Source organism: Watersipora subatra, chromosome 9, assembly GCF_963576615.1.
Source record: "Watersipora subatra chromosome 9, tzWatSuba1.1, whole genome shotgun sequence".
Lineage (NCBI taxonomy): Eukaryota > Metazoa > Bryozoa > Gymnolaemata > Cheilostomatida > Watersiporidae > Watersipora > Watersipora subatra.
In genome coordinates, this window is record NC_088716.1 from 25,919,219 (window position 1) to 25,942,830 (window position 23,612).

A 23,612-nucleotide genomic window follows, 5' to 3' on the forward strand; every position below is an offset into this window, starting at 1 on the left:
TGATAGCCAATCGAACTTGCTTGCTCAACTTGCCCTCAGTCTCCTAGTGTGATTTTCAATCCTGCCCTCTGCCCTCTAACCTCTGATTCAAACTCTGATTCAAACTCTGATTCAAACGTAAACAATCCGATTCAAACAGAAGTTGGACTATAAGCATAAACTACAAACAATAAACATTGGACTATAAAAACATCCTTAAGTGCTGCCAGAGCCTGTCATCGACTAGCAAGGAAGAGTTCATTTCAGTTATGCATCAGACTGCAACTATTACTTCTACCCATTTATACTTCTAGTTACTTGACTTTGCTCTATTCTAGCTTTTCAAAAAATGGCAGGTGGTTTTTTTATAGTCTTTTTTGGTTTTGGCTTAAAATCGGTTTTGGCTAAGAAGTGTTGAATTCCTAAACGATGTTTTTGCAAATGAAAATGACGATTAATACAATTTTTATAGCGGTACGGGCAAATAAACAAAAAGACGGAATAAAATAAACAGAAAATATAATAACGATACATATATTCACTGAACAAGAATTTAAGTTGACAGAAATTGAGCACTCTTAGATATTTTCGTGCAATTCTGTGTCGTACACCACCGACATACTTTTCTTTCTATAAGATCCAAAGAAGTATCCTGAATATTTGTGGCATCAATAACATCGATACAATTCATAATTCTTGACTTTGCTTACTTTCTTTAAAAAACTTGGATGAATTAGAGGATTATGTTTGATTTTTATCTTATTTATATTGTTACTTTGTTTATTTGCTGTATTTGATTAAAAATTACTAAAATACAAGAATAAAAGTTGTAAACAAAAGTTTCATTATTCCCCGAGCAGCCCTAGGTATGTATTCTGTGTAGGTTAGGCTGCCTAGTGCTATTGCCAGCTTCTCCTTCCAAATGACACATCACTAAGTCTACGATTACGCTCATGTGTATTCAATGTATAGTATCAATGAAATCCTTTCTACTAACTATTTGTCCATGAATTTAATTTTAAACATAATTTAGTCTTTTGCTTTTAGTTTCTCACATGCAACTGTGTATTTACCTAGAATACCTACAAAATCTACAAAGTTAGTTTTTTTGTGCTGAAGAGTAAATTACAGGCTATAAGAATATTTCCTCTTACATATGATAATTTTAACCTACTGTATGAAAGAAACCTTTGAACAAGTTTTTTTATTGGTAGAGGTTTGACTGCAATAGCTGGATTATTGCAAACTTTACTATAATAAGAACCGACAACAAGTCTTTACTATAATAAGAGCCGTATTTGTCCGTCTGTTCAAAGCCGTGGTTGGAGTTTGGGAAAAAATATTGCATTCTGCAAAATTCAAACCCGCAACATTTGACTTGGTCGCTCAGCGTAAGATTTTTCGCTCTAATCAGCTGTCCTGTGGTGTTTCAGAATATTTGTGCAGATGGTGCTTCTGTGCTCTTAACCCTTTGGCTGGGGAAACGACCAAAGTTTCATTTATTGGTTCCGTGGGGAAACGACTTTTTTGTCGCTTTCGGTAGGCGTTTTTAAACCTGTCGCCTAGAAACAATAAACAAAGGCTATAAGCGCTAGTAAATCTTAAATATTATCGAAAAGATGTTGGTCGATAAATTATAAAATAAAACAATTATCTAAGACGCGTTGCTTTGTGCTAAAAGCTAAAGAAATCGGGACTCCTTTGAAAAAATGAAAGTTGGAAAATCAGTCAACATACGGCTTGACGTTCAAAACAAAAAAATAAAGATTTATTGGATTCCGCGATCGTTACTGATCCTTTTGTCTGATCAGTATGATAATAATTCAGATGATGGTAGTGATGTAAACTCTGAAGATTTTCAATGTACAGAGAAAAGGGATTGTTATGGTAGTTTGGACGGTGACGATGCTACCTGCGTTGGACTCTGCCGAAAGGAATACTTCCAAGGATTTCATGCATAGACAATTGTACATTGTCATAGCTTTTTTGTAGTAGTAGGTATGTAAATGAATGTTTATGTACAAAAAGTTTTGTTAATGAAAATAAATTTCAGTTTGAGCTATGTATGTTCATAGAATACCGAGTTTCATTGAATTTTCAAAAATAAATAACTTGATTTTCGGTTGTTTTTGAGGGGCTTTTACACAGCCAAAGGGTTAAAGGCTAGTTCACGTGTATATCACTGTATGTGATTGTTAATCCCACAATACTTAGCTGATCGTCTGTGATATCAATGTCCACACTATCACAAACCCATCCAAGTTTACATTAGCTAATTATATAATTATCTACTGTTTATACTATATATTATCTACTACTATCTACTATTAATTATATATTATAATTATCTATTATAATTAGTTAAATTATATAATGCGTTGGCGGAATTGATGAAATACTAGTCTCACAGCAACTGACATAAAAGAAAATATGGGTCGAGAAATTTTTGATAGCTAATCACCATCAAGGAAGTAGTACACATTGCTTACGCTGTTGTGAATACTCAGCGAACTATCGGAAAAGTTTGTTGGTTCCAAACTTTCTGAACTTTTGCCTTGACGATGCCTTCGGTTTTTTGTGTACATAATCGACAAATAATCGTTGATAAGAAAATCCCGACATATGACGACAGTGTGATGCAATTTTTATTGGCACAGATGATGATTCATCATAGCACAATAGACTGCCACAGTAGTAGTGAGCATAATCAATAGGAATCTTAATCCTCCCTCTGCGACACGCTTCATTAACCAGAAGAATATTCAATGTCGCTGTTTTGAGTCTATTTGCGAGCATGCTAAATCTTTTGGCCTAAGTTTAAGCTTGAAACTTTTGATGCGTGTGTGTGAGCAAGCCTCTACGCAACTCTACTATCTCAATAAAAACATATCGGAGTTGTCAAATTTTTTTTTATTTCAGCAAGTATCCACAACCATTTGGGCAATGTGCAGCAATTCGGCTATTGTGGTTGGCTACCGCAGATTGGTTAATCTATATTTCACTTTATAACTGTTGCTGCAGGACTAGTATTGAAGACTATGTAATGGCCTATTTGTCGATCTAAACGCGAACGAGTTTGGGATATTGGAAACGGTATTATTACTGCAAACGATCACCGATGCATTGTGGGATTAACACCGACACGCTGCGCTATAGTGTTAACAAGAGTGAAGTTGAATGTAAGCAGATGCTGAATGTGTTTTTAAGAGCGATGTTATATAAACATTTGCTCTGTGATCTTGTCTGGACATGTTGCCTAGTGGCAACGAAATCTTGTCGACTTCCGAATGCCCAGTTGTTGCAAGTGATTTATGGGTAGATGCCATTTTTGTCTCCAGTGGTGACCTTTTTGTAAATTGAACCACAAGCTGTCGTTTCTAGGTCAGAAGTTCTATAGCACTGTTGATTTAAGACACTTGAGATGCAGGTCACTGATGCATCTGTTTATTAAAGAAAACTGATGCCACTTGCTAGTTACTGAGCTGTAAAGCTATCAAAATGTAATAAATTTTATGGCATGTACATGCTAGAATTCAGAAATTTGATGAAGCCAGACATATTTACCAATTATTCAATCATCTTTGTCTGCGTCAATGTCTATGATATTCCTTATTTGAGATGAGATGAGATGATCTTAGGTGTATGTTGTCAGTTAATTCAACCCACGCAATTACAACAGCAGTGGAAATTTGATACAGTCGATAGATAAATCTAAGGAAATAATAGTGTGTATTTATTTTTATGTATAAAGTGCAGGTCAACTTAAACTGGTATTTTTGTGCAACTTTTTGTGTGAAACATTTTTGGGTCTTATAAACATTGATTCTTAGAAATCAAATAAAATTTTCGAGTAAATACACTTTACCCGCTCCATTTACTTCATTTCTGTGTTTCGATCCACAAACAATGAGTCCATTTTAACTTATTTTCTCTTTCTTATTTATCTTGCGGTTTTGCCGTAATAGCTTTTTTCAGTTGGACCAGCGTCCAGAACTTCACTCTCTGTTGGTATCTTTAATGTTTTCACAGAAGGCAGCAACATTATTTTTTATCAAAGCATTTCAGATCAATGACACACTTGATTTTTCATTTTCTGTTTCTCAGCAAAAATGCATTTTCCCATATAAATATGGATGTAGATAAAAATAAACATATGTTTATTTATGGTTTGATGAAAGAAAAGGACTGCAATGCCAAAATAAAAGCAAATGTATATCTTATAGATAGCTTTGAAGATAGACTGGAATGTCAAAAAAGCTCACCTAGTGAACCTGTCAAAAGGAGCCCAAGCAGCTCACTATGATACAACAATTTGCAGCCCCTTGCATTAAGGGGTTTGTTGTTTGTCAGGCTAGTCTTCAAGACAATATCAATGCCTGCTAAATGTTGGACGTCCATTTTTTGTTAGCAAAATTTTTGTTGGCTGCTTGAAAATGAATATGCATTAGCTCGAGATTTGATCAGTTGCAACACAAACAAATGTTGCCAAATTTCAGCTAACTCAAACTCTCGGAGCTCTTGCTTCAGTTAAACAGTTACATTTCTAAAGCATCACTTTAGTTTATGATTTTTGATTTCAAGTAAAAGCTCAGTCAATAGAGAAATTTTCAACTTGCTTACTGAATGTTCAAAATCACAGTTATTAAAGGGTTGACTCAATGTGTGTAATTTCAGAAAACTATAGTAAAATACACCTAAGGAGTTGTCCTTTTTTTAATAAAGGTTACAAAAAAGAGAAGACAAATCCTAATTTATACATCATAACTCGTAGTGTAAAACAGCTGGTTATTTCATTAGCGGCTACTCTTACAGAGCTTTTATAAAATGTTTAGTAACTAAGCACTGGCAATCAGGTCACAAATTTTGTTCCCAGCTCTGTTCAATATTCTGAACAGTTAAAATTAAATTATTGCTATCTATTGATGTTCAATAGACATCAATAGAAATCAATAGATGTTTATTGATGTTCAATAGACGTTAATAAATGTCAATATAGTACCTCAATAAACATCAATAGACATCAATATACAACAATAGATGTCCATTGAAAATCGATAGACATTTTTCGATATCTGTTAACCTCTATTGACATTTATTAATATATATTGATTTCTATTGATGCCTATTGACATTGCCACACACAGAGAGTTCAAATGAGAGTTGTTCTGGGAGTATTGCTAGTTGTTAATGATTGTTAGAGAGCCATTTGTAAAAAAAATAGGAAAACGTTATTCAACACGTGCAGATTAACCTGTGAAAACACAATGGTTAATGTTGACCTGAAATTTCCTTGACCTAATTTAGAGGCAGTAATTGTCTATATCTAACCCTTAAGCTCCTCTAAACTGATTAACTGATTCTGGTAAGATGAGGCATCCTGGCCGACCTTGAGATAATCCGTCAAGGCTATGGACAAAAAATTATAATCACATTTTGTATTGCGGTCATAACCATAATGAAACAATTTATTTTCAATTATTGTAACTTAGGAAATAGTTTTTGTATAAAAAACCAACATCTGCTGCAACCTTTGCGCATAAAATTTTGTCTTTAAGCTCAGGGCTCATTGACTAATGAAAATACTTCCAAAGTTAGTTTTATGATTTATAAAAGACAGCGTACTTTTGTATGGAGGCAGCGGCATTCATATGAACTTGCTCAAAACTTTAGTAAGTTTCACGAGAAAGTATCAATATTTTTTATCATTTGCCATTGTTTTGAATATTTGAGGTGATTTGGTCGCCAGGACGCTTGAAGATTAAAATCAACAAAGCATGATCACGATTAAAACGATCAGATCAAGCGAAATTGCGATTATTATGTCTATAATTGCAAAGCAATTGACAGAATAGAGACTTGTAATACTGCAACTTGAACATAATAGCTGATATCAAGTAAAGCAATGATAGCAACTAGTCACGTCATTTCGCATGAATTTTTCTTCTGAGCATTTTAATTGCGATGAAGTTTTGTCAATTTTAATTCATTTTAAAAATTTTAATTTTAATTTTGAAACATTCTGACAGTCAGGTCACCTCAAAATCAAAAACAGTCACAAATGATAAAAAAATATCGATACTTACTCAAAAAATCTAAAACTTTGTGTAAGCCCCTCTTTAATAACTTCACATTTGACTACGCAGATGGAAGAAGGCTGTGCCTATGCACTGGTAGACGCACTTGTAAGCCTTTTGTGTTAGCTCGTCACTGCACTTGTCTACGCAACCTTACACGTACACTATGCATTGTTATGTTATGAACACACAGGCTATTGTTTAGCAAAGGTGATGATGCTTGGTGGTTGTACACAATATTTCATCCATCAAAAACAGAAAATTCCCCCGTCACGTGACCAGGTTCTGAGCCACTCCAGTTATACTCGTTCATTGTAGCTAGTACCCTGGCAGTCTCGTGACCCGTGAGAGATCGTCATGTGTAATAAGCATGCGCACAAGTATACTTTAAATGTGCAAAGGTTGTCTAGTGGTACAGATGTTAGCCTTCACGACTTTGATTTTGAATATCGGAGTTCAATTCTTGTGCAACGCAATCTTTTTTCTTAATGCTTTTAGCAAGGCTTTGGACAAACAGGCAGACACCTTTTTTATAGTAAGATACCATTACTTTCAAAATGTCGCAAAAGTAACTAGAGCGATGCCAAAAAAATCAACTAATGAGGTGTGAGTGATAAAAGATTTTCAAAATAGATACTAACTTGGTGAGCTCAGTAACTATGCCTTTAAAAACACATGTCGGTTGGTTTTTTATGTATATCATTTTCTGCATTGATTAGAATTTTTGTCAACTTGCAGACACATGGTGTTTTCAACTGTTGTCATTCCTAAACATCAAGACCGAACAAATCTGTTTCACTAAAAAAGTACTTGTCATATGTAATTAGCGACGTTGTTTATACAGGCTACGCCTTTTGTCTATAAATACACTTGTTTAGGTGTTGCAGTTACATTTATAGACTCATGCTATTGTAAAAATCTCCAAGAGGTAAAAATTTGCAATACCAATAAGTATTGCAAATTTGAAATGGGGTTTTAAGCTATCCTTAACTTTTCATTACCAAAAAGCAATAGATTTGATTAAAGGATATTTTGACAATTCTTCTCGGCTTGAAGTAAAATATGCTGTACATTTTAAGTTGTCTCTATGGTACAATTCGTAGTGAAGTAAATTTGTATAATACAGAACTTCTCTTTGACTCTGAGCACATTTGCACAGAAACTCGTTAAATTTGAGTGAAACGGAAAATATTATTAATTAAAATTAATAAACATTATTTCAATAATATTACTATTTTACAACACAGTGAGCAGGTTTTTATTTTGATGTAACGCATAAACATAGCATTTGTAGATAGAATAGGGAGTAAAGACATTAAAATCAAGTCATAGTAAAACCCACTTTTGTGAAATATTTTCAGAACTTTTGTTTAGGAGATGTTAGCATAACTAACAGTTTTAGGAGATGTTAGCATAACCAACAGTTTTAGATGTTAACATAACCAACAGTTTTTGAAAACCAAACTAAGAATAGTCCAACGTAGTATTACAGTTAAAATCTCCTTGGGTTTAGTGATTTATGAAAGTTCATCAAAAGGTCATTGGAATCACTTGAAAACATCTTTGTCAGAAAGCACCACGATATTTCAGATTAACCGGAGTGTCTCGGAGTCATTAAGTACAATCTTCTAATGACAATTGATTTCCAGGTCAGTGAAAATAAGTACGTAAATGCCAACTAAATTCAGATTAATATCATGATATTGTGAAGTCAGAGAGGTGCAGATCCTGTTAGAAGGGAAATAAAGACCAACATAATTTGTATAAATGCGTGTCTTCATATATCATCAGCTGATTGTTAACACATTCGTGCAAGTCATTGTGGAGGTATAACTCATGAAATATATGCTAAATAAAAATTACATGGCAATTCTAGCTGAATAGAAAGAGAGAGAGAAAGAGAGAGAAAGAGAGGGAAAGAGAGAGAGAGAAAGAGAGAAAGAGAGAAAGAGAGAAAGAGAGAGAGAGAGAGAGAGAGAGAGAGAGAGGGAGGAAGGGAGGGAGAGGGGGGAAGGGGGAAAAGGGGAAAAAGGGGGAAAAAGAGGGAAAGAGAGGGAGAGGGAGAGAGAGGGAGAGGGAGAGAGGGAGAGAGGGAGAGAGGGAGAGAGAGAGGGAGGAAGGGAGGGAGAGGGGAAAAGGGGAAAAGGGGAAAAAGAGGGAAAAAGAGGGAAAAAAGGGAAAAAGAGGGAAAAAGAGGGAAAGAGAGAGAGAGAGGGGGAAAGAGAAGGAGAGGGAGAGAGAGGGAGAGGGAGAGAAGGAGAGAAGGAGAGAGGGAGAGAAGGAGAGAGGGAGAGAGGGAGAGAGGGAGAGGGAGAGGGAGAGGGAGAGGGAGAGGGAGAGGGAGAGGGAGAGGGAGAGGGAGAGGGAGAGGGAGAGGGAGAGGGAGAGGGAGAGGGAGAGGGAGAGGGAGAGGGAGAGGGAGAGAAGGAGAGAAGGAGAGAGGGAGAGAAGGAGAGAGGGAGAGAGGGAGAGGGAGAGGGAGAGGGAGAGGGAGAGGGAGAGGGAGAGGGAGAGGGAGAGGGAGAGGGAGAGGGAGAGGGAGAGGGAGAGGGAGAGGGAGAGGGAGAGGGAGAGGGAGAGGGAGAGAAGGAGAGAAGGAGAGAGGGAGAGAGGGAGAGAAGGAGAGAGGGAGAGGGAGAGGAGAGGGAGAGGGAGAGGGAGAGGGAGAGGGAGAGGGAGAGGGAGAGGGAGAGGGAGAGGGAGAGGGAGAGAAGGAGAGAAGGAGAGAAGGAGAGGGAGAGGGAGAGGGAGAGGGAGAGGGAGAGGGAGAGGGAGAGAGAAAGCCACTAGTTACAAGTCACAAAGGACTCGCTAAAAATCTAATAGTCACTGCTCCTTTTGCTATTAAAAGAAAGGTTAGGGGTCGTCTGTGGGTGTTCCTATAAGGCTTCTTAAAACAACATATTACCCTGGTTTCAAGGCTCTAAAAGAACTCATAAAACAGCCTGACTCAGAAAATGAGAATAAAAATTTTATGTTATTAAAACATTTTTATTTATTGTTATAAATATACATGTATTTGCTAAAACTTGTAGCATTATGATAGGATATCATGAGAAAAAGCAGATAAACAGATTTTGATAATTAAAAGAAACTATTTCTGAACAGTTTTTATGGATTTTCTCAAAACTAGAGCTCCACACATAATACTGTACCATGTACTTACATTATAAATTGTTTTTTCAATATATTTGCATTGCCTATAAACATTTTTTATTTAAATGGAAATACGTCGCCTAACACGGCAAGAAAAACTCTCGATTTTTCAAGGTGGTTCACACTCTATCACCACAAAACTTTCTTACACAGACTTAAAGTTTTCTGCTAGCTCGGTGCTTTTTGTTTCCGTTTTAGTGTATTGCATATAACAAAAAAATTAACTGTTAGAAAGTAAAATGTTTCACAGCTGCCAGCTCCAGAATTCATTACATCAGTAGGTATTGGTCAATGCTGCCAACCTCAATGAAAATATTTTAGGTTACCAGCCTGACAGCTAGAACCAGAAACTGAGAGAATACAATTGTTGTTTTGTGAGTTCAAGGAACACATAATCTGCTTGTTCCAACAGTTAGTAGACAGCTACAATAAATTATATCATTTATCCCAATACTATATTGTTCAAGAGAACATAACTTCTACATGTTTGAGTTTGAGTTTATTTTCATCACAAAAACAGATGCACACACAAACACAAACTAAATAAATATACATATATGAATAAGCAATCACAATACAACAGGGAGTGATGAAGGCCCACGTGCACAGTAGCAGGGCTAATCAAGGTGCAGAAAATGAAAAGGTTCAATGATCATATCTACAAAATAAAGTTATCACCTGAAAAGGAAAGCTAACTCCTAGTTAGTGTAATTTGTCTATAAAAATGGACCAATTCATGCATTTTTGCACCCATTTAAACTCTAAGGATATTGAATATTAAATGCTACTCTCAAAATACTATCAAAAAGAAAGAGAAGGTTATCTTAGTATAATCCTGGATAGACCAGCGAAGCAGCTGTGAACAGTCAGAGGTCAAATTATCCAAGGTCATGTTTTTGGATTGAAATCGACAAAACTAAATCGCAGTCAAAATGCTCAGAAAAAAATTACATTCGAAATGACATCACTAGTTGTTATCATTGCTTTAGTTGATACCAGATATTGCGTTCAAGTTGCAGTATTACAACTCTCTACTCTGTCGGTCTCTTGCAACTATTAATGTCATAATCACACTTTCACTTGATTTGACCGTTTTAATTTTGACCAAATTTTACCGATTTTAATCTTGAAACATCCCGGCAATCAGATCACCTCAAACATCAAAAACAGTCACAAATAATAAAAAATACCAATTACCGGTATTTCTCATAAAATTTACCAATTTTTGTGCAGGTCCATTTTAGTTAAGCATAGTCATCTCAATTTGTTTTAATACAGGAGAACATAACTGCTGATTATAAAAGTGTAGAGTCTATTTGGTACAAGTCTCCAACTAACTGAACACAACTCCAACTAACTACTGCCTCCTCAAGACGCTGACTCTAGTCCTATACTCACTACTGTCACTTTATTAAACCCTCATATTACCAATCATGTTACACACAAACTTTATAAGGTTGCTTGATTTTTATATGCATTGTTAGTATTTATTAAAAATAACTATATTGTTTTATGCTACCTAATATTTTCTTGCCATATATTATGTTATTTTGCACTAATATACTTTTAATTTTATTCTTTATATTATACTACGTTGTGCTAGATCATATTCTTTTTACATTATATTTATGGCAGTTTTCGGGTCTGCCAGCAACCCAAGCAAGCGAGAATGTTGCGAGTAGATTCACTGATAATAAACAGATGTACGTGTAGATTGTTGTTTAATGATATTTATTTATCATCTGGAACTACCGTGAAGTCTTTGGTTTGCCATTCCAGCTTGCTGATATAACTGTTGTAACTTAAAAGTGCTAATACAGAGTAATAAGTTGTGACACACTGTAAGAAGGTTCTAACAAGATTGACTAAGAAAGCTCAGCTACAAAGTAACACCAATCGAACCACTACCCGCGGCCATCAGCCAATGAAATAGCCCAGCAACGCTAACCAACCCAAAGCATCAAGGACCACCAAATTGTTATCACAGGTGTGATCCGGTCATCTTGGTTAAGGACAGACTGTGTAAACATGCAATTATATTTCACTTTTTGATGAAGGCTAACGCATCCATTGCCCAGCTCAGTACAACAGTGTGCACACTAGAAAAAGTTCTCTACAATATTATAATATTATTAGTAACATGTATAACATTAACTAATTATTATTTAGCTATTACTATTTATCTATAAATTATTAATTAATTAGGAATAATAATATTGATATATTGATATTAATATTGATATATATTATATATGTTTTATTATAATATATAGTAATATATTATATAATGTCATCCTATATTATATTGTATCACCTTGTGTGTTATATGTTAGCTATACCAATTATACTAGTTACCCAGTCATACCAGTCAAGCTGCACACAAACTGCATATTTGTTTGTTTGTTTGTTTGTTTGTTTGTTTCATCAGTAGGAAAATAGACAAAGAATTGAAGTAATAAACACATCACATGGTTGTCAACATAAGAGTGTATAATTAGTTTATAATAATGAACAATAAATATAACAACACAAAGGAGGTGATGATGAGGCCTATATGCAATGGCAAACCGGTCAAGGCAAGGCTCAGTTAGACGATAACATATATATATATATAAATATTTTTTGTTTCATATATATAAAATATATATATACCATATGCCTTTCAATACTATATACATGTATATATAATACATATATAGTATTGAAAGACATATTTTTATTGATCAGGATTCTTAAAAACTGCTATATTATTTTATATAACATAACGTTGCATTACAACATATTATGCTATAATGCATTATATTGCATTTTATTAGATTTGTTATTATGTTTAGTTATGTAATATTATATAATATTTTATTATATTATATATGCTAAATTGCATACAAATAAATTAGATATTGCTGCGTTGTATTGTCTTATTTCACATACATCATGTTAAACATTAGGCTGATGTCCCTTGAGGTAAAATAAGAAATTCTAAGCTGACAATCAGAAAAATTATTTTAATTTGAACTAAAATATGTTTATCTTCATCAGCAACACAACATTTATAAAAACAATACATCTGCAAGTAAATATGAAAACAGCAGCTTGTAACGCTGTGATATCAGTTTCTATAATAATTGGATCCCAGCACAATGCAACTTTACCTAAATGATTTTTACCATACTGTTCTCTCGGTATTTCCGATATGCCATTTCACTTTAAGTGATTGTTAATGCAACTGTAACAACCGTGAGGTTAAAACAAGCTAGAGCAAGTTGTCTGTTCTATGGATTGACAACTCCAATAAAAGTCTCCATTCAAGACAAAAATAACTGATACTAAAACTTTTGTCTCTTTAGGGTTGCACGAGTCGCTGCTATAATTCTTTCATTTTCTGTAATTTACTTCCTGTTATACTCCATGCATTTCCTTTAATGCTATGTAGACTTCCTGCAAGACTTCCTGCACCTCTTAGAATGCTGCGTGCTCGTTCAGTAATGCTCTTTGCACTTACTGTAATGCTGTGTGAATTTTCGGTAATGCTGTGTGCATTTTCTGTAATTCTCTATAAATTTCTTGCCATGTTGTATAGATTTTATGCAATGCTGTGTGCTTTTTTAAGAATTTTGCATGCCTTTATAGTAATTTTCGGTGCGCTTATAGAAATGCTTAGTGCACTTCCAGTAATGCTGTGTTCACTTTATATCATGTTTTAAGGTTTGCAATTAATTGAAATGTTTTTGTGTGGGCTCTACTGTGTATATCTCTACTGTGTATATCTCTACTGTGTATAGCTCTACTGTGTATAGCTCTACTGTGTATAGCTCTACTGTGTATAGCTCTACTGTGTATATCTCTACTGTGTATAGCTCTACTGTGTATAGCTCTACTGTGTATGGTTTGCTAATAAGCTAAAGCTCCACTTCAAGGTTCAAATTTTAGCTACTTACGTCAAAAAGATTGCATCTAAGATATATTTTTTATTACAACTTTAGAATTTTTTGTTTCTCACGTATCTGTACTTATGAGAATTGCAAAAAAATTTCACAAATTCTTGAAACTTTTTGAAATAAAATAATATTAAAAGTGAAAGCAAGTTAAGGTATAGCAAATATTGAAACATAAAAATAGTGGAACGATAATGTAAAATCTATAAACCAAGTGAGCTTAGACTTAACCTAGTTTAAGTCAGCTCAAGTCGGCTTAAGCCAGCTCAAGTTAGCTCAAGTCACCTCAAGTTAGCTCAAGTTAGCTCAAGTCAGTTCAAGTAAGTTCAAGCCAGCTTAAGTCATTTCAAGTGAGCTCAAGTCAGTTCAAGTTAGCTCAAGTCACCTCAAGTCAGCTCAAGTTAGCTCAAGTCAGTTCAAGTAAGTTCAAGCCAGCTTAAGTCATTTCAAGTCACCTCAAGTCAGCTCAAGACAGCTCAAGTTAGTTCAAGTTTGCTCAAGCTGGTGTTTTCATCACCGTTTTCATCTCTTAGCCTTGGAATTACAAAATCTGCCCTTTTATTTTAGGGTGAAGCCTTTAACTAAGGTGGAGCAACAATAAAGCTGTTTTTCAATTCTTGCAATATACTAACTATTTATTAGTAAGTGTTAAATAATTTATTTATTAGTTATATGATTGTATTATTTTAATTTTTATATTTAGTTTTGTTATTTTATGTCTAGGTTGTGTGTAGATTTAGTAATACATATTATGTACTAAAACATATTATGTTTTAATAGAATGTGCAATGACCTGAACCGAGTGTTGTTCGATTTTTTAAGAAAAAAATTTGCAAAATACGGTATACCCTGTGATGTACAACTGCTTAGCCACATAAAGCAAATCTTGCAACTTCTTATGTAGATGTTTAAAAGTATCACTTTACATAGTATATAGTAATATCACAAGTGCATCAAAGATGTACCTTTATATCATTTGATAAGCTAGTAGTATCCTGGCAGCCTGCTGTGCGGAGAGAGATTGCTAGGTGTAATAACTACCTGTACAATATTTCACACTGTGGCAATGTAGTTGATAGGTGCAGGGGATAGAGTGTTCGTCTACAAGGCTTAAGGGTGTGGGTTCGAATCCTATTTAAAGGAATCTTTTTTCTGTGGTTTTAGAAAACGGATACTGCTCTTCTTATAAAGAAGAGCAGTATCTTTTTAAAAAAGATACAAAAATCTCTTCTTAGAAAAGATTGTCTGTGAGTCTTGATCTTGGTTATGTTGCACACATCCTCTAACGTACAGATATAGTTAATAATTATGGCCAACACAAGATAGTTTAAATTCGGTACTTTTATTTATTGCAGCAAAATCCAGTGAATTGAAAGTCTATCTGTGTTCATGTAATTCTTCAAAAATAACTTTTCATTTTGCGTATTGCAATTGGAGCTAATCAGGGGTTTGAGCGCAAATAGTCGCCAAGAAGTGTTGAACCGAGATTATTACACCGAACAGATAACAGAAATGAGAAATGGTAAAACATAAATGACTCATATAGCCTTAGCGTTTACAAACGAACCCTCACACGCAATTTTACATCTCATAGTATGAGTCATAGTTGTCTCTTATCCTGTTTTGCTCCTTTAGTTCAGCGAGCTTTCTTCCAAGTTGATATTCCAGCAGCAGAGTCTCGAGTTTGGCTGGCATCTCGTTACTGCTGCCAAACTTCTCATTTTCTTCTTCCGATGTCAGCTCGTCAGATCTCTTACCAAACCTCCATAAGCCACTATGCCCTCTTTTGCTCATCCACTTGTTCTTGCCTTCTTCGTCCAGCATGTTGGAAAGGGCTTTGAGCATGGCATCTTTATCTGAATATTTGGATTCTGTAATAATATCATTTTTCTTGTTCAACCAGTGCACACCTTATAAGTTTCCTAGCAGAACTCCCGGCATTGCACAGTTATTAAAAATCAGCTTATAAACAATGAAAGGTAATGTAGTTGCCTGCTACTTGCCATTAGCCTGGCACATTGCCAAGGGCTAATTTGAGTAAACTTACTAATAAGAGTGCCATTACATTGCACCGTAATTCAGAGCGGTAGCATACTTTCACCCAAATGGCGACATATATCGTCTAATGGAGCCATCAATCTTAGGTAGCTAAATCGGTATAGCATTTGGCTGATAAATGAGAGGTCATGAGATCAAATCTTCTACTATACGAATTTTCAGTCCAATATTTTAATAGCTATAGCTGGACAAACTGAACTGCACACAGATAGACACGCAGATTTTGAGATTTATGTATATAGATTTACAAGCTTCAAAAACTTTAAATTAAAGTTAAACTTCAATTAAAAAATTTAAAGGTAACTTTAAGAAAATTTATTTTGAATGTGTGTAGAATGAACAAGTAAACAAACCAGGTAATAATTAGAAATGAGTCTTTTCACCAAAGCTGGTTCTGCAGAATAACAAAAACTCTGTTATTGTTGCTTACTAATATTTAGATAATGTTATTCATCATTCAAATAATCAATGGTTTTCAGCTTCAACTCTCAACTTATAACTCTTTCCATTAAAAACTTCTGGCACTTGGAAACAAAAGAGGAGTTGCCTGCACTATTTAAAATTAGTTTTTAGAATACTTTAATGGGGTCTGGTATAAATAGAGCAAATGACAGGCATTACTGAAACTTGACTGAGTGATATGCAGAGTGTCAGCCACAGTCAGAATTTGGTAAAAGTATAGGATACTAGTCCATTAAATTTTGTGCTTACATGCCAATAATGTTGTTATTTAGCAGAGGCTAACCAAATAAATAATATTTTGTGGTTTTTGATAAATTTACTGGTTCACAATAACATGATAAAAAATTTAAGACATCAAAAGTGCAACCAATCACGGAAAAAAGGAATATCATAGGTTTTCATTTTGGCAGATGTTGGGCATATCAGAATATTTTAACAGAAGTCTCATGCAAAAATGAGATGACGACTCCTATGTAAGACATAGCTGAAGGAAACATGAGCCTGTTAGGTAAATAAATGGTTTGAAGGGGCGACAAATAAGAGTATCATTTTACCGTCTTATTATAATAAGAAGACTGCTAATGCACTCACAGCCCTAATAGGCTGTAAAGTTTATTAGAATACTCCATTGATTATTTCTCATGATATCTACATGAATGTCAAATTTTAAATGGATGTAGGGCGTGTGTATTGACCTTTGAATCCCAAATTATGGTTTTGCGTAAATGGAGTCAGCAGAATAGAAAAAAACTGAATACATTAATGACTACCAACGCTTTCTTTTCTACTTCGAAATTGTCAGTTATTTGTTATTTCTACTGGAAACATGCCAACTACCAGTAACTAACTTGTAGCGAACTGTCAGCTGGCACCTGTCACCTGTCACAGGCTAGCTATTTTCTGTGATGCTTTATTTGTTAGTTGCCACCAAGCAAGGTATTGCATTGCCTACATTGTTTGTTCAGCAAATAAGCCGAAAGTAGGCTGTATTTGACATTACTTAGTCCGTGTTCATAAGATTTCATATAGGAGAGGTATTTATGGTGAGCCTTATCAAGAAATTTCTATAGATTTTATAGTTTAGCGAGATAGGACAACTTCATATTTATAGAAATGACAACAAAAAATGTGTTTATTGATGTTTATTTAAATAATTATTGTGTCTATCTATCAATGTCTATGAAGTGATCATGGGCCAATCATCTTTATGTTTTGTGTTTATCTATACGTAATATCTATGAAATGAGCAGTGGTTTATTGTTATTTTACTGATCTGTTGATATCTACCCAAGGAACTCAGCCAACTAGACATGAGAGTAGCCATCAATCCTCAAATTCTACTCAAAGGACACAAAGTTACCTGATAAAGATTCGCCAACTGGCAGAGCTGAGGCTATGCAAAGAATTGTGGTCATTAGGAATAGGATAATCAACTTTTCCATGGTGTAAAATCTGTAATAGAAAAAAGAGATTATATAGAATGTGGACCAATTGTTTTCTGGGCATTTAACTTATAAGATGGTACATGGATAGCAACAGCCCATTAAGAAACTCATTGATTTTTATTTTTGTTTGTCAGACTATTGAATTGCTAACCACATTTCACACAGTAAGCATGCTGGCACCTGAGATAAGTCAAGGAGAATGGTACTTGGGTATCACAGAATTTTAGAATTGCTTGCTTGTTTTGGTAATTTTAAACTTATATTTTTGTATAAAAAAACAAAAACTTATATTTTAGATTATTTTAATCTAAGATTTTAAAAGTCAATTTTAATTTATATTTCTGTCAAATATACATTAATTAGTTAAAATTAATTGGTTTCTGCTCTGAACGTTGTGAAAACATTAATTTCTGGTAAGGCAGGTTCATTGTTTGTTTTAGAATAAGAAAAGGAACAACTACAGGCAGTTCTAACAGCTTAGCAATTGAAAAATAGTAAAAAAATAAGGAAAAAATTGAAAGTTTGATAATTTTTAAATTTTTTAAAATTTTATAATTTTTAATTTTTCAAATTTTTCCTTATATTTTTTACTACTTTTCAATTGCTAAGCTGTTAGAACTGCCTGTAGTTGTTGCTTTTTTATTCTAAAACAAACAATGAGCCTTACTTGATCGTTTTTAAGATCAGTGAAATGTGAAATTTTTAACCTGATCAAACATTTGGTACACAAAATTCAGGTTGTGTAAAGTACAAAAAGGTAGAAAAGCGTGATTAATGCATCTATTTGTGGGTAATTCAACATAACATATTATAAACTGCAATGAGTATCATATAAACTTCCCTAGCATATTATATAACACAATTATTACAACAAAATATAGAGCAGAATAATATATGATATATTATATTATACTGCCACTGCAAAATATCGCATAAAATATAATATAAAATAATAATGTAAATACATTGGAATTTTATAAATAATAAAACTTTAAACAGAAAACATTATAATCAAATGCAACATAAAACACAATATTATACTAGAACTTGATATAATACAACACAGGGTATTATAACTTAATGAAATTAATTGTAAAATATTATATTATAATATGATACAACATAAGATACTGCAATATAGTTTTGTGTAGTACATTCCAATTATAGGTGTAGTTTAACAAACTATACAATATAAAAGCGCAATATAACATAGCATCTCCTAATTTATTATAATATAGTATTAAATTACTTAACAAAAAACAGTAGTATATAATGTGATATAATATGTATAGTTAACAAAGTATAGTAGAGCGTAATGTATTGCTATGTAATACCATAGGATGAGGTATGGTGTAATACCATGATATATATACTGCAATGGCTCATTAGGTGCTGAAAATTGCATTATGATATAATAAAAACTTTTTTGAGCAATTTAAAGTGCTTGACTATAGTAAGTTCTTGTAACGTAATACTACAAATTAGAAACTGTATACAAATATATTTATGAAATATATTAGTAATATAATTGGTAATTGGTGGATGTAATAGTAAAATATATTTTCAAGCAATATAATACAGCATTGTCATCAAAACTGTTAATGTGAGTTTCTGTTATGGTACTGTATATAAACTATATTCATATCGCGTATCATATGCGTCTCACCCTTTTGACAGCAAATCTTTAACTGTGAGCTTTCCGTAGCGTCTTTACGTGAAATTCGTTGTTGTCCTTCAAGGATAACGATTCTTCCCTCAAATGAAAAAGAGTCTCTTGATCAGCCTTATATACCTCTTTGTGCCCCTGTTTATCGTAAGTTTGTATGCTATACAAACAGAAACAAAGTTTTTATTGCTCAAGGGCTCTCACAACTCTCAGCTGATAAGCGGAGGAGAGAGAAGGCTTGTATAAATGAACTCGGATGATTCTCTTCTCCCTGATAAATTTAAAGCGCTTCGCTGGCGCCATAGCCAATAACTTTATCTCATTAACATTCTAACCAATGGAAACTGTTTCATTTCCTATAATTGGCTCTCACACCATTCGGTTTAAATTGCATCGGAAAATCTATAAATTCGCTTCAATTAAAAGATTCAAATGCAAGGATATGTAAAATGTGTTTGAAATTTGCATCCTCTTGTCTTTTAATAGTAAAGAGCTTACTTTCGGCTGGTGCATTTTGTGACACGCGTGAGCAGACGATACGCAGCTTAAAGTAACCAGCCGAGAGAGCACTTAGGTATACACAGCATCAATTGAATGCTCAATTAATGATCAATGCCTGTCTATAGCTAGCATATGTCACAACGAAGCCACCTGCTCTGCTTGTAGTCAGTGAAGACAGGTGGATTACAAGGTACCTTTGAGTTCCCAATAAGCAGTAACTAGGTGGAGACCATAAAATTATCCACACTAAAATAATTTGGCTCAAAACAAATCTTTCAGCAGTGATTTTAAAGATGTAACACACCAGAAACCATCAGACTCTTTGCTTGTAACTATTATGCAAAAACATGTTCCTTGCAGAAGTTCAGTCTCCAGCAAACATCAATCAATCACTAGTTGACACCTGTCACCTGTACCAACCAATAAAGTTCAGTCACCTGCCACGCAAAGTCATTAATTGTTCCGTAATCAGCTTTCTGCAAACGCTATTCTCATCAGAGTTTGAAATTTTTTAGACACTTGCAAGTATGATCCACTAGCAATCTTTAATCATCAGCAGGTATGACACCTGCTGACAGTTGCTAATTACATGGCACTGTTCTTCTATAGACATAATGTAAATTGGTGACATATGGCTATTACATACATAAATCACCAATTTACATTGATTACATCCACAACATTGACTACATCGTCGACATCAGCCACCTGCAAACACTAGTCACTAACACACACACTGGCAAGTGACATATACTGACAGGTGACTGGTCGAGTTCTTTTTTGCAACAAAGCTTATTAAAGCTATTGGCACCAAGTAAATAAAAGTAAATAAAAGATTTTTAAAGTTTTGAGAGGTAAGTTTGTAATGCATTAAAAGTAGCGAAACATTTATAAATCTCATTTTGGTATATGCCTCGTGTTACTAGCGATTTAATGGCGTAGCTAAATTACCATATAGACATCTTACACAGGCCGGAAGGAGAGCCATTTGTGACAATTATAGACGGAATGAGCAACTTGACCAATACTTTGCTAAAGTGCTTAAAGTGCTCCGGGGAAGAATTTAAGACTCTATCATAGCACTCCATAGGAGGACATTGACAAAGTGTTACATTTACTCTACTTGCCAGTTTCATATCATACTCATATAGCAATATGCAAACAAACAGATACACATTACTTGTTACAAAGTGGCACCAACTTACTTTACCAGATAAATGTAAGTGCAACCAGACATGCGAAGCAGTAATCGACGACTAGCTTTGTCAACTTCAAAATGGTTGCATTGGTCTTATTTTAAGTAGTATAGTATATAATATAGTATATAATATAGTATATAATATAGTATATATCATAGTATAAAAGTTAAGTATAATTTTAATTAATAAAAATTAAGTCTGGTATAAAATATTGTGACGATTTATAGTTATCTCCCCCATCAAAATGTTCCAACTCGAAATAACTGCTTGAATTTATTTGTCATACGCATTTTATATATTTGTTTTGAGTTATTTATCACTCTTTTATGGTTTATTGTTAACTATATACATTTTCTGTTCATATTTATTTATATTTTCTGCTTTTTTCTATTTCTTGCAAAATAATATCGTTTCAAGTCGCCAATGCAAAGGTATTTTTGATCATGCGATAAATTCAGAGGAAACACGTCACCTCAGACTTTTTTGCAAAGTTTAGCAAATCAAGTAATGCCAAGTTCTGAGTAAAAATAATGCAATTGATGCGCAATCCACAGATGACAAACTTCATCACATGTAAAAAGCAATTAACCAAATTATAGAATGAAACACCTTGTTCCAGTAGGATGCTTTTCCAAATTTCTATGTGAGTATATAGTAAGTTTACAAATTCGATCAGCTCAAAAACATGTTAGACTCGAAATTGACTATACCTCTATTTTTTAATTAAATACAACAGATTATGAGATCAGAGATTAAACAATTTAGCTGTTATGGGTTTGTAGACAATCTCTTTTAATTGTAAAACATTTAACTTTTATATAATCTGGTACATGGGTATGTTAAAATAAATCATGAATGTTTAGCAGCGTTAAAACTAGTGAAAAAATTTTTGTCAGTGAGAGTTATACTATTGAACCATTTCATTCTAAGCTTGAGGCCCTTATCTGAAATTGAAGCTTTCATGTCTACTTTAACTTTGAGACATTATAATATAATGTCTATAATATATGACATTGTAATATAGTATAATATAATATAATGTAATATAATATAATGTAATATAATATAATGTAATATAATATAATAAAACCAACATATTATGTTGGTTTTTATGTCACAGACAACCAAACTTGATAATAAATAATCCGTCAGAAATTAATAGACTTGTAATACAGGTAAGAATTTGCACGAAACTAAAATTTTTATAAAGGAAAAATAATATCTATTTTTTACAACTCTATTTCTTGCACTCGTGCTGAGATTAAGTTATATATATCTTTTTATTGGATAGTTCATATTGGTATTTTTAAAAAATTTTTGCATGTGGTGCCACCAAAAAATATATAAAAATAATGGTATTGCCATTTGCATTGCCATAATGCCATGGACAGAAAAAAATTTATATAAGACTTGAAACTAATAATTTTATGTATATATCTCTTATGACAAAAGATTCAAAAAATCCGCAATACAATTGCTGAGTACATTTTATTGTAAGTACCAAAATAAAATCATTTTCGTGGATATCTGCTACCTTAGAATTGAAACATATCGGTAATATATAGAAGTTAAACCATTCGGTATTATGAATCTAACAATGTTAGTAAAATACTATTAAACCTGTTATTTGAACGCCACTTTTATTTGAACGCCACTATGAGAAAAATGTTGAAAAATAGAGCGCCACCCTTTGATGGAACACCACTTCTATTTGAACCCGACTTCTATTTGACTGCCACTATTTGACATTCTCGATTTTTTCAAACCAATAGTAGTAAGTAATCAGTAGAAAGGTCTCCACAAAAATGTACTAACAATGACTCAATTACATCAAGAACAATTAGTTCATTCGCTGTTTCTGTTTGCATCGAACTACGTTTTCAACTCCAAGTTTTTACGGATTCTTTGTTAAAACTTTGAATGCACCAACATAGAAATAATTAGTAACTTCATCAGGCTAATAGTTGTTCATTTTTAACACGATCTTGATACTTTGATTTATGTGAAAAAAAGTTCTACATTTGCGACAAAATATGCACTACTACATTTGTTGACGCTAAAATTATAGGCTACTTTGATTACACCCTTTTTCTCTTTATTTGCGCGAGAAATGTAAATTGCAATGCTAGCTCAGCTGTGCAGAAGATTTGAGGCCAGAAGACACTGTGGAAGATATTGAACAGCCAGAAGAATATGGAAGGGTTCCAAACAAAGGCAACAATCAGAACGGAACTGGGTGAGCCAACGATGCTAATATCTTTCTTTTAAAAATGTGTTTAAACTTTGGTTTCTGAAAATATTATAACTGTGGTTTGTTTATGTCACTTGTTCTTAAATATATATTTTTAGCATTTGATAGATTATTATTAGTATACAGCTTATAAATTTGCAGATTTATAGCATATTATTTGATAGCATCATTGCAGTAATCTAATCTTACAATGGATCGACGCTCGTAACTCCTCTTCTATTGCACATTAAAAGCCAGTTTTGGCTGCTAACTGGGACAAATATATCAATGAGTGCAATGCGTTTTTATGCAAACTTGTTATACATTGTTACAAAATGAAATTATGACTTTAAATTTAGAATAAGATAAAATTGAAAGCTCCAACAAATTGTAACGCAGGGCAGAGGCTATGAGATCATCGTAAATTAATTGCAAGCACTAGATATTAACTGGTAGAGCCATGTATGTATCAGCTTCCTTGTGCATAATTATTTAGAGACCTATGACAAGTTGGAGGGAAGTTTGCAGGTTTTTTCCACCCAAACGCTCAATGTCGCTCCATTCGAAGGAGAAAACAAAATATAGACAACATCTGATTCTCCTGTGAGAGGGTTACATTTATCTTCTTGGTATTCTGATGAGGTGTGTGAAAAATACAACACCACTTTTTATTTGAACTCTTTCCCTAATAAAGCACCACTTTAAGAGAAAGGTTTGAAAATATAGCGCCATGGCGTTCAATTAAGATTTTATAGTATGTTAACATATCTGCCATATCTGATAGTGGGAAAACGTGCACTGGTTTAAGCAAAATCATAGATGGTACCACACAAGTTGGCACAAAGCTAGATAAAAGATAAATATCTGAAGTTGGTTTAAATAAATTACCACTGTGCTAAACAAAATG

The 23,612-nt window shown here is 33.6% G+C and overlaps 1 protein-coding gene across 1 annotated transcript; it reads right to left on the reverse strand.

The window, feature by feature from the left end:
• Window positions 1-14,470: 14,470 nt before the first annotated feature.
• On the reverse strand, window positions 14,471-18,908 carry LOC137404575 (uncharacterized). The gene is made up of 3 exons (XM_068090802.1): window positions 18,776-18,908; window positions 17,025-17,116; window positions 14,471-15,015 (listed from the first exon to the last, which is right to left on the reverse strand). The coding sequence occupies exons 2-3, from the start codon at window positions 17,104-17,106 to the stop codon at window positions 14,726-14,728; spliced, it is 372 nt and encodes a 123-aa protein (XP_067946903.1). The 5' UTR covers window positions 17,107-17,116; window positions 18,776-18,908; the 3' UTR covers window positions 14,471-14,725.
• Between the last annotated feature and the right edge of the window lie 4,704 nt (window positions 18,909-23,612).

Excerpts from the sequence above, each read along its gene's own strand:
- LOC137404575 (XM_068090802.1), bottom strand. The coding sequence starts at position 17,106 with ATGGAAAAGTTGATTATCCTATTCCTAATGACCACAATTCTTTGCATA. Across the intron at positions 15,016-17,024 it reads AGTTGGCGAATCTTTATCAG|AATCCAAATATTCAGATAAA; the intron begins GTAACTTTGTGT and ends ATATTATTACAG.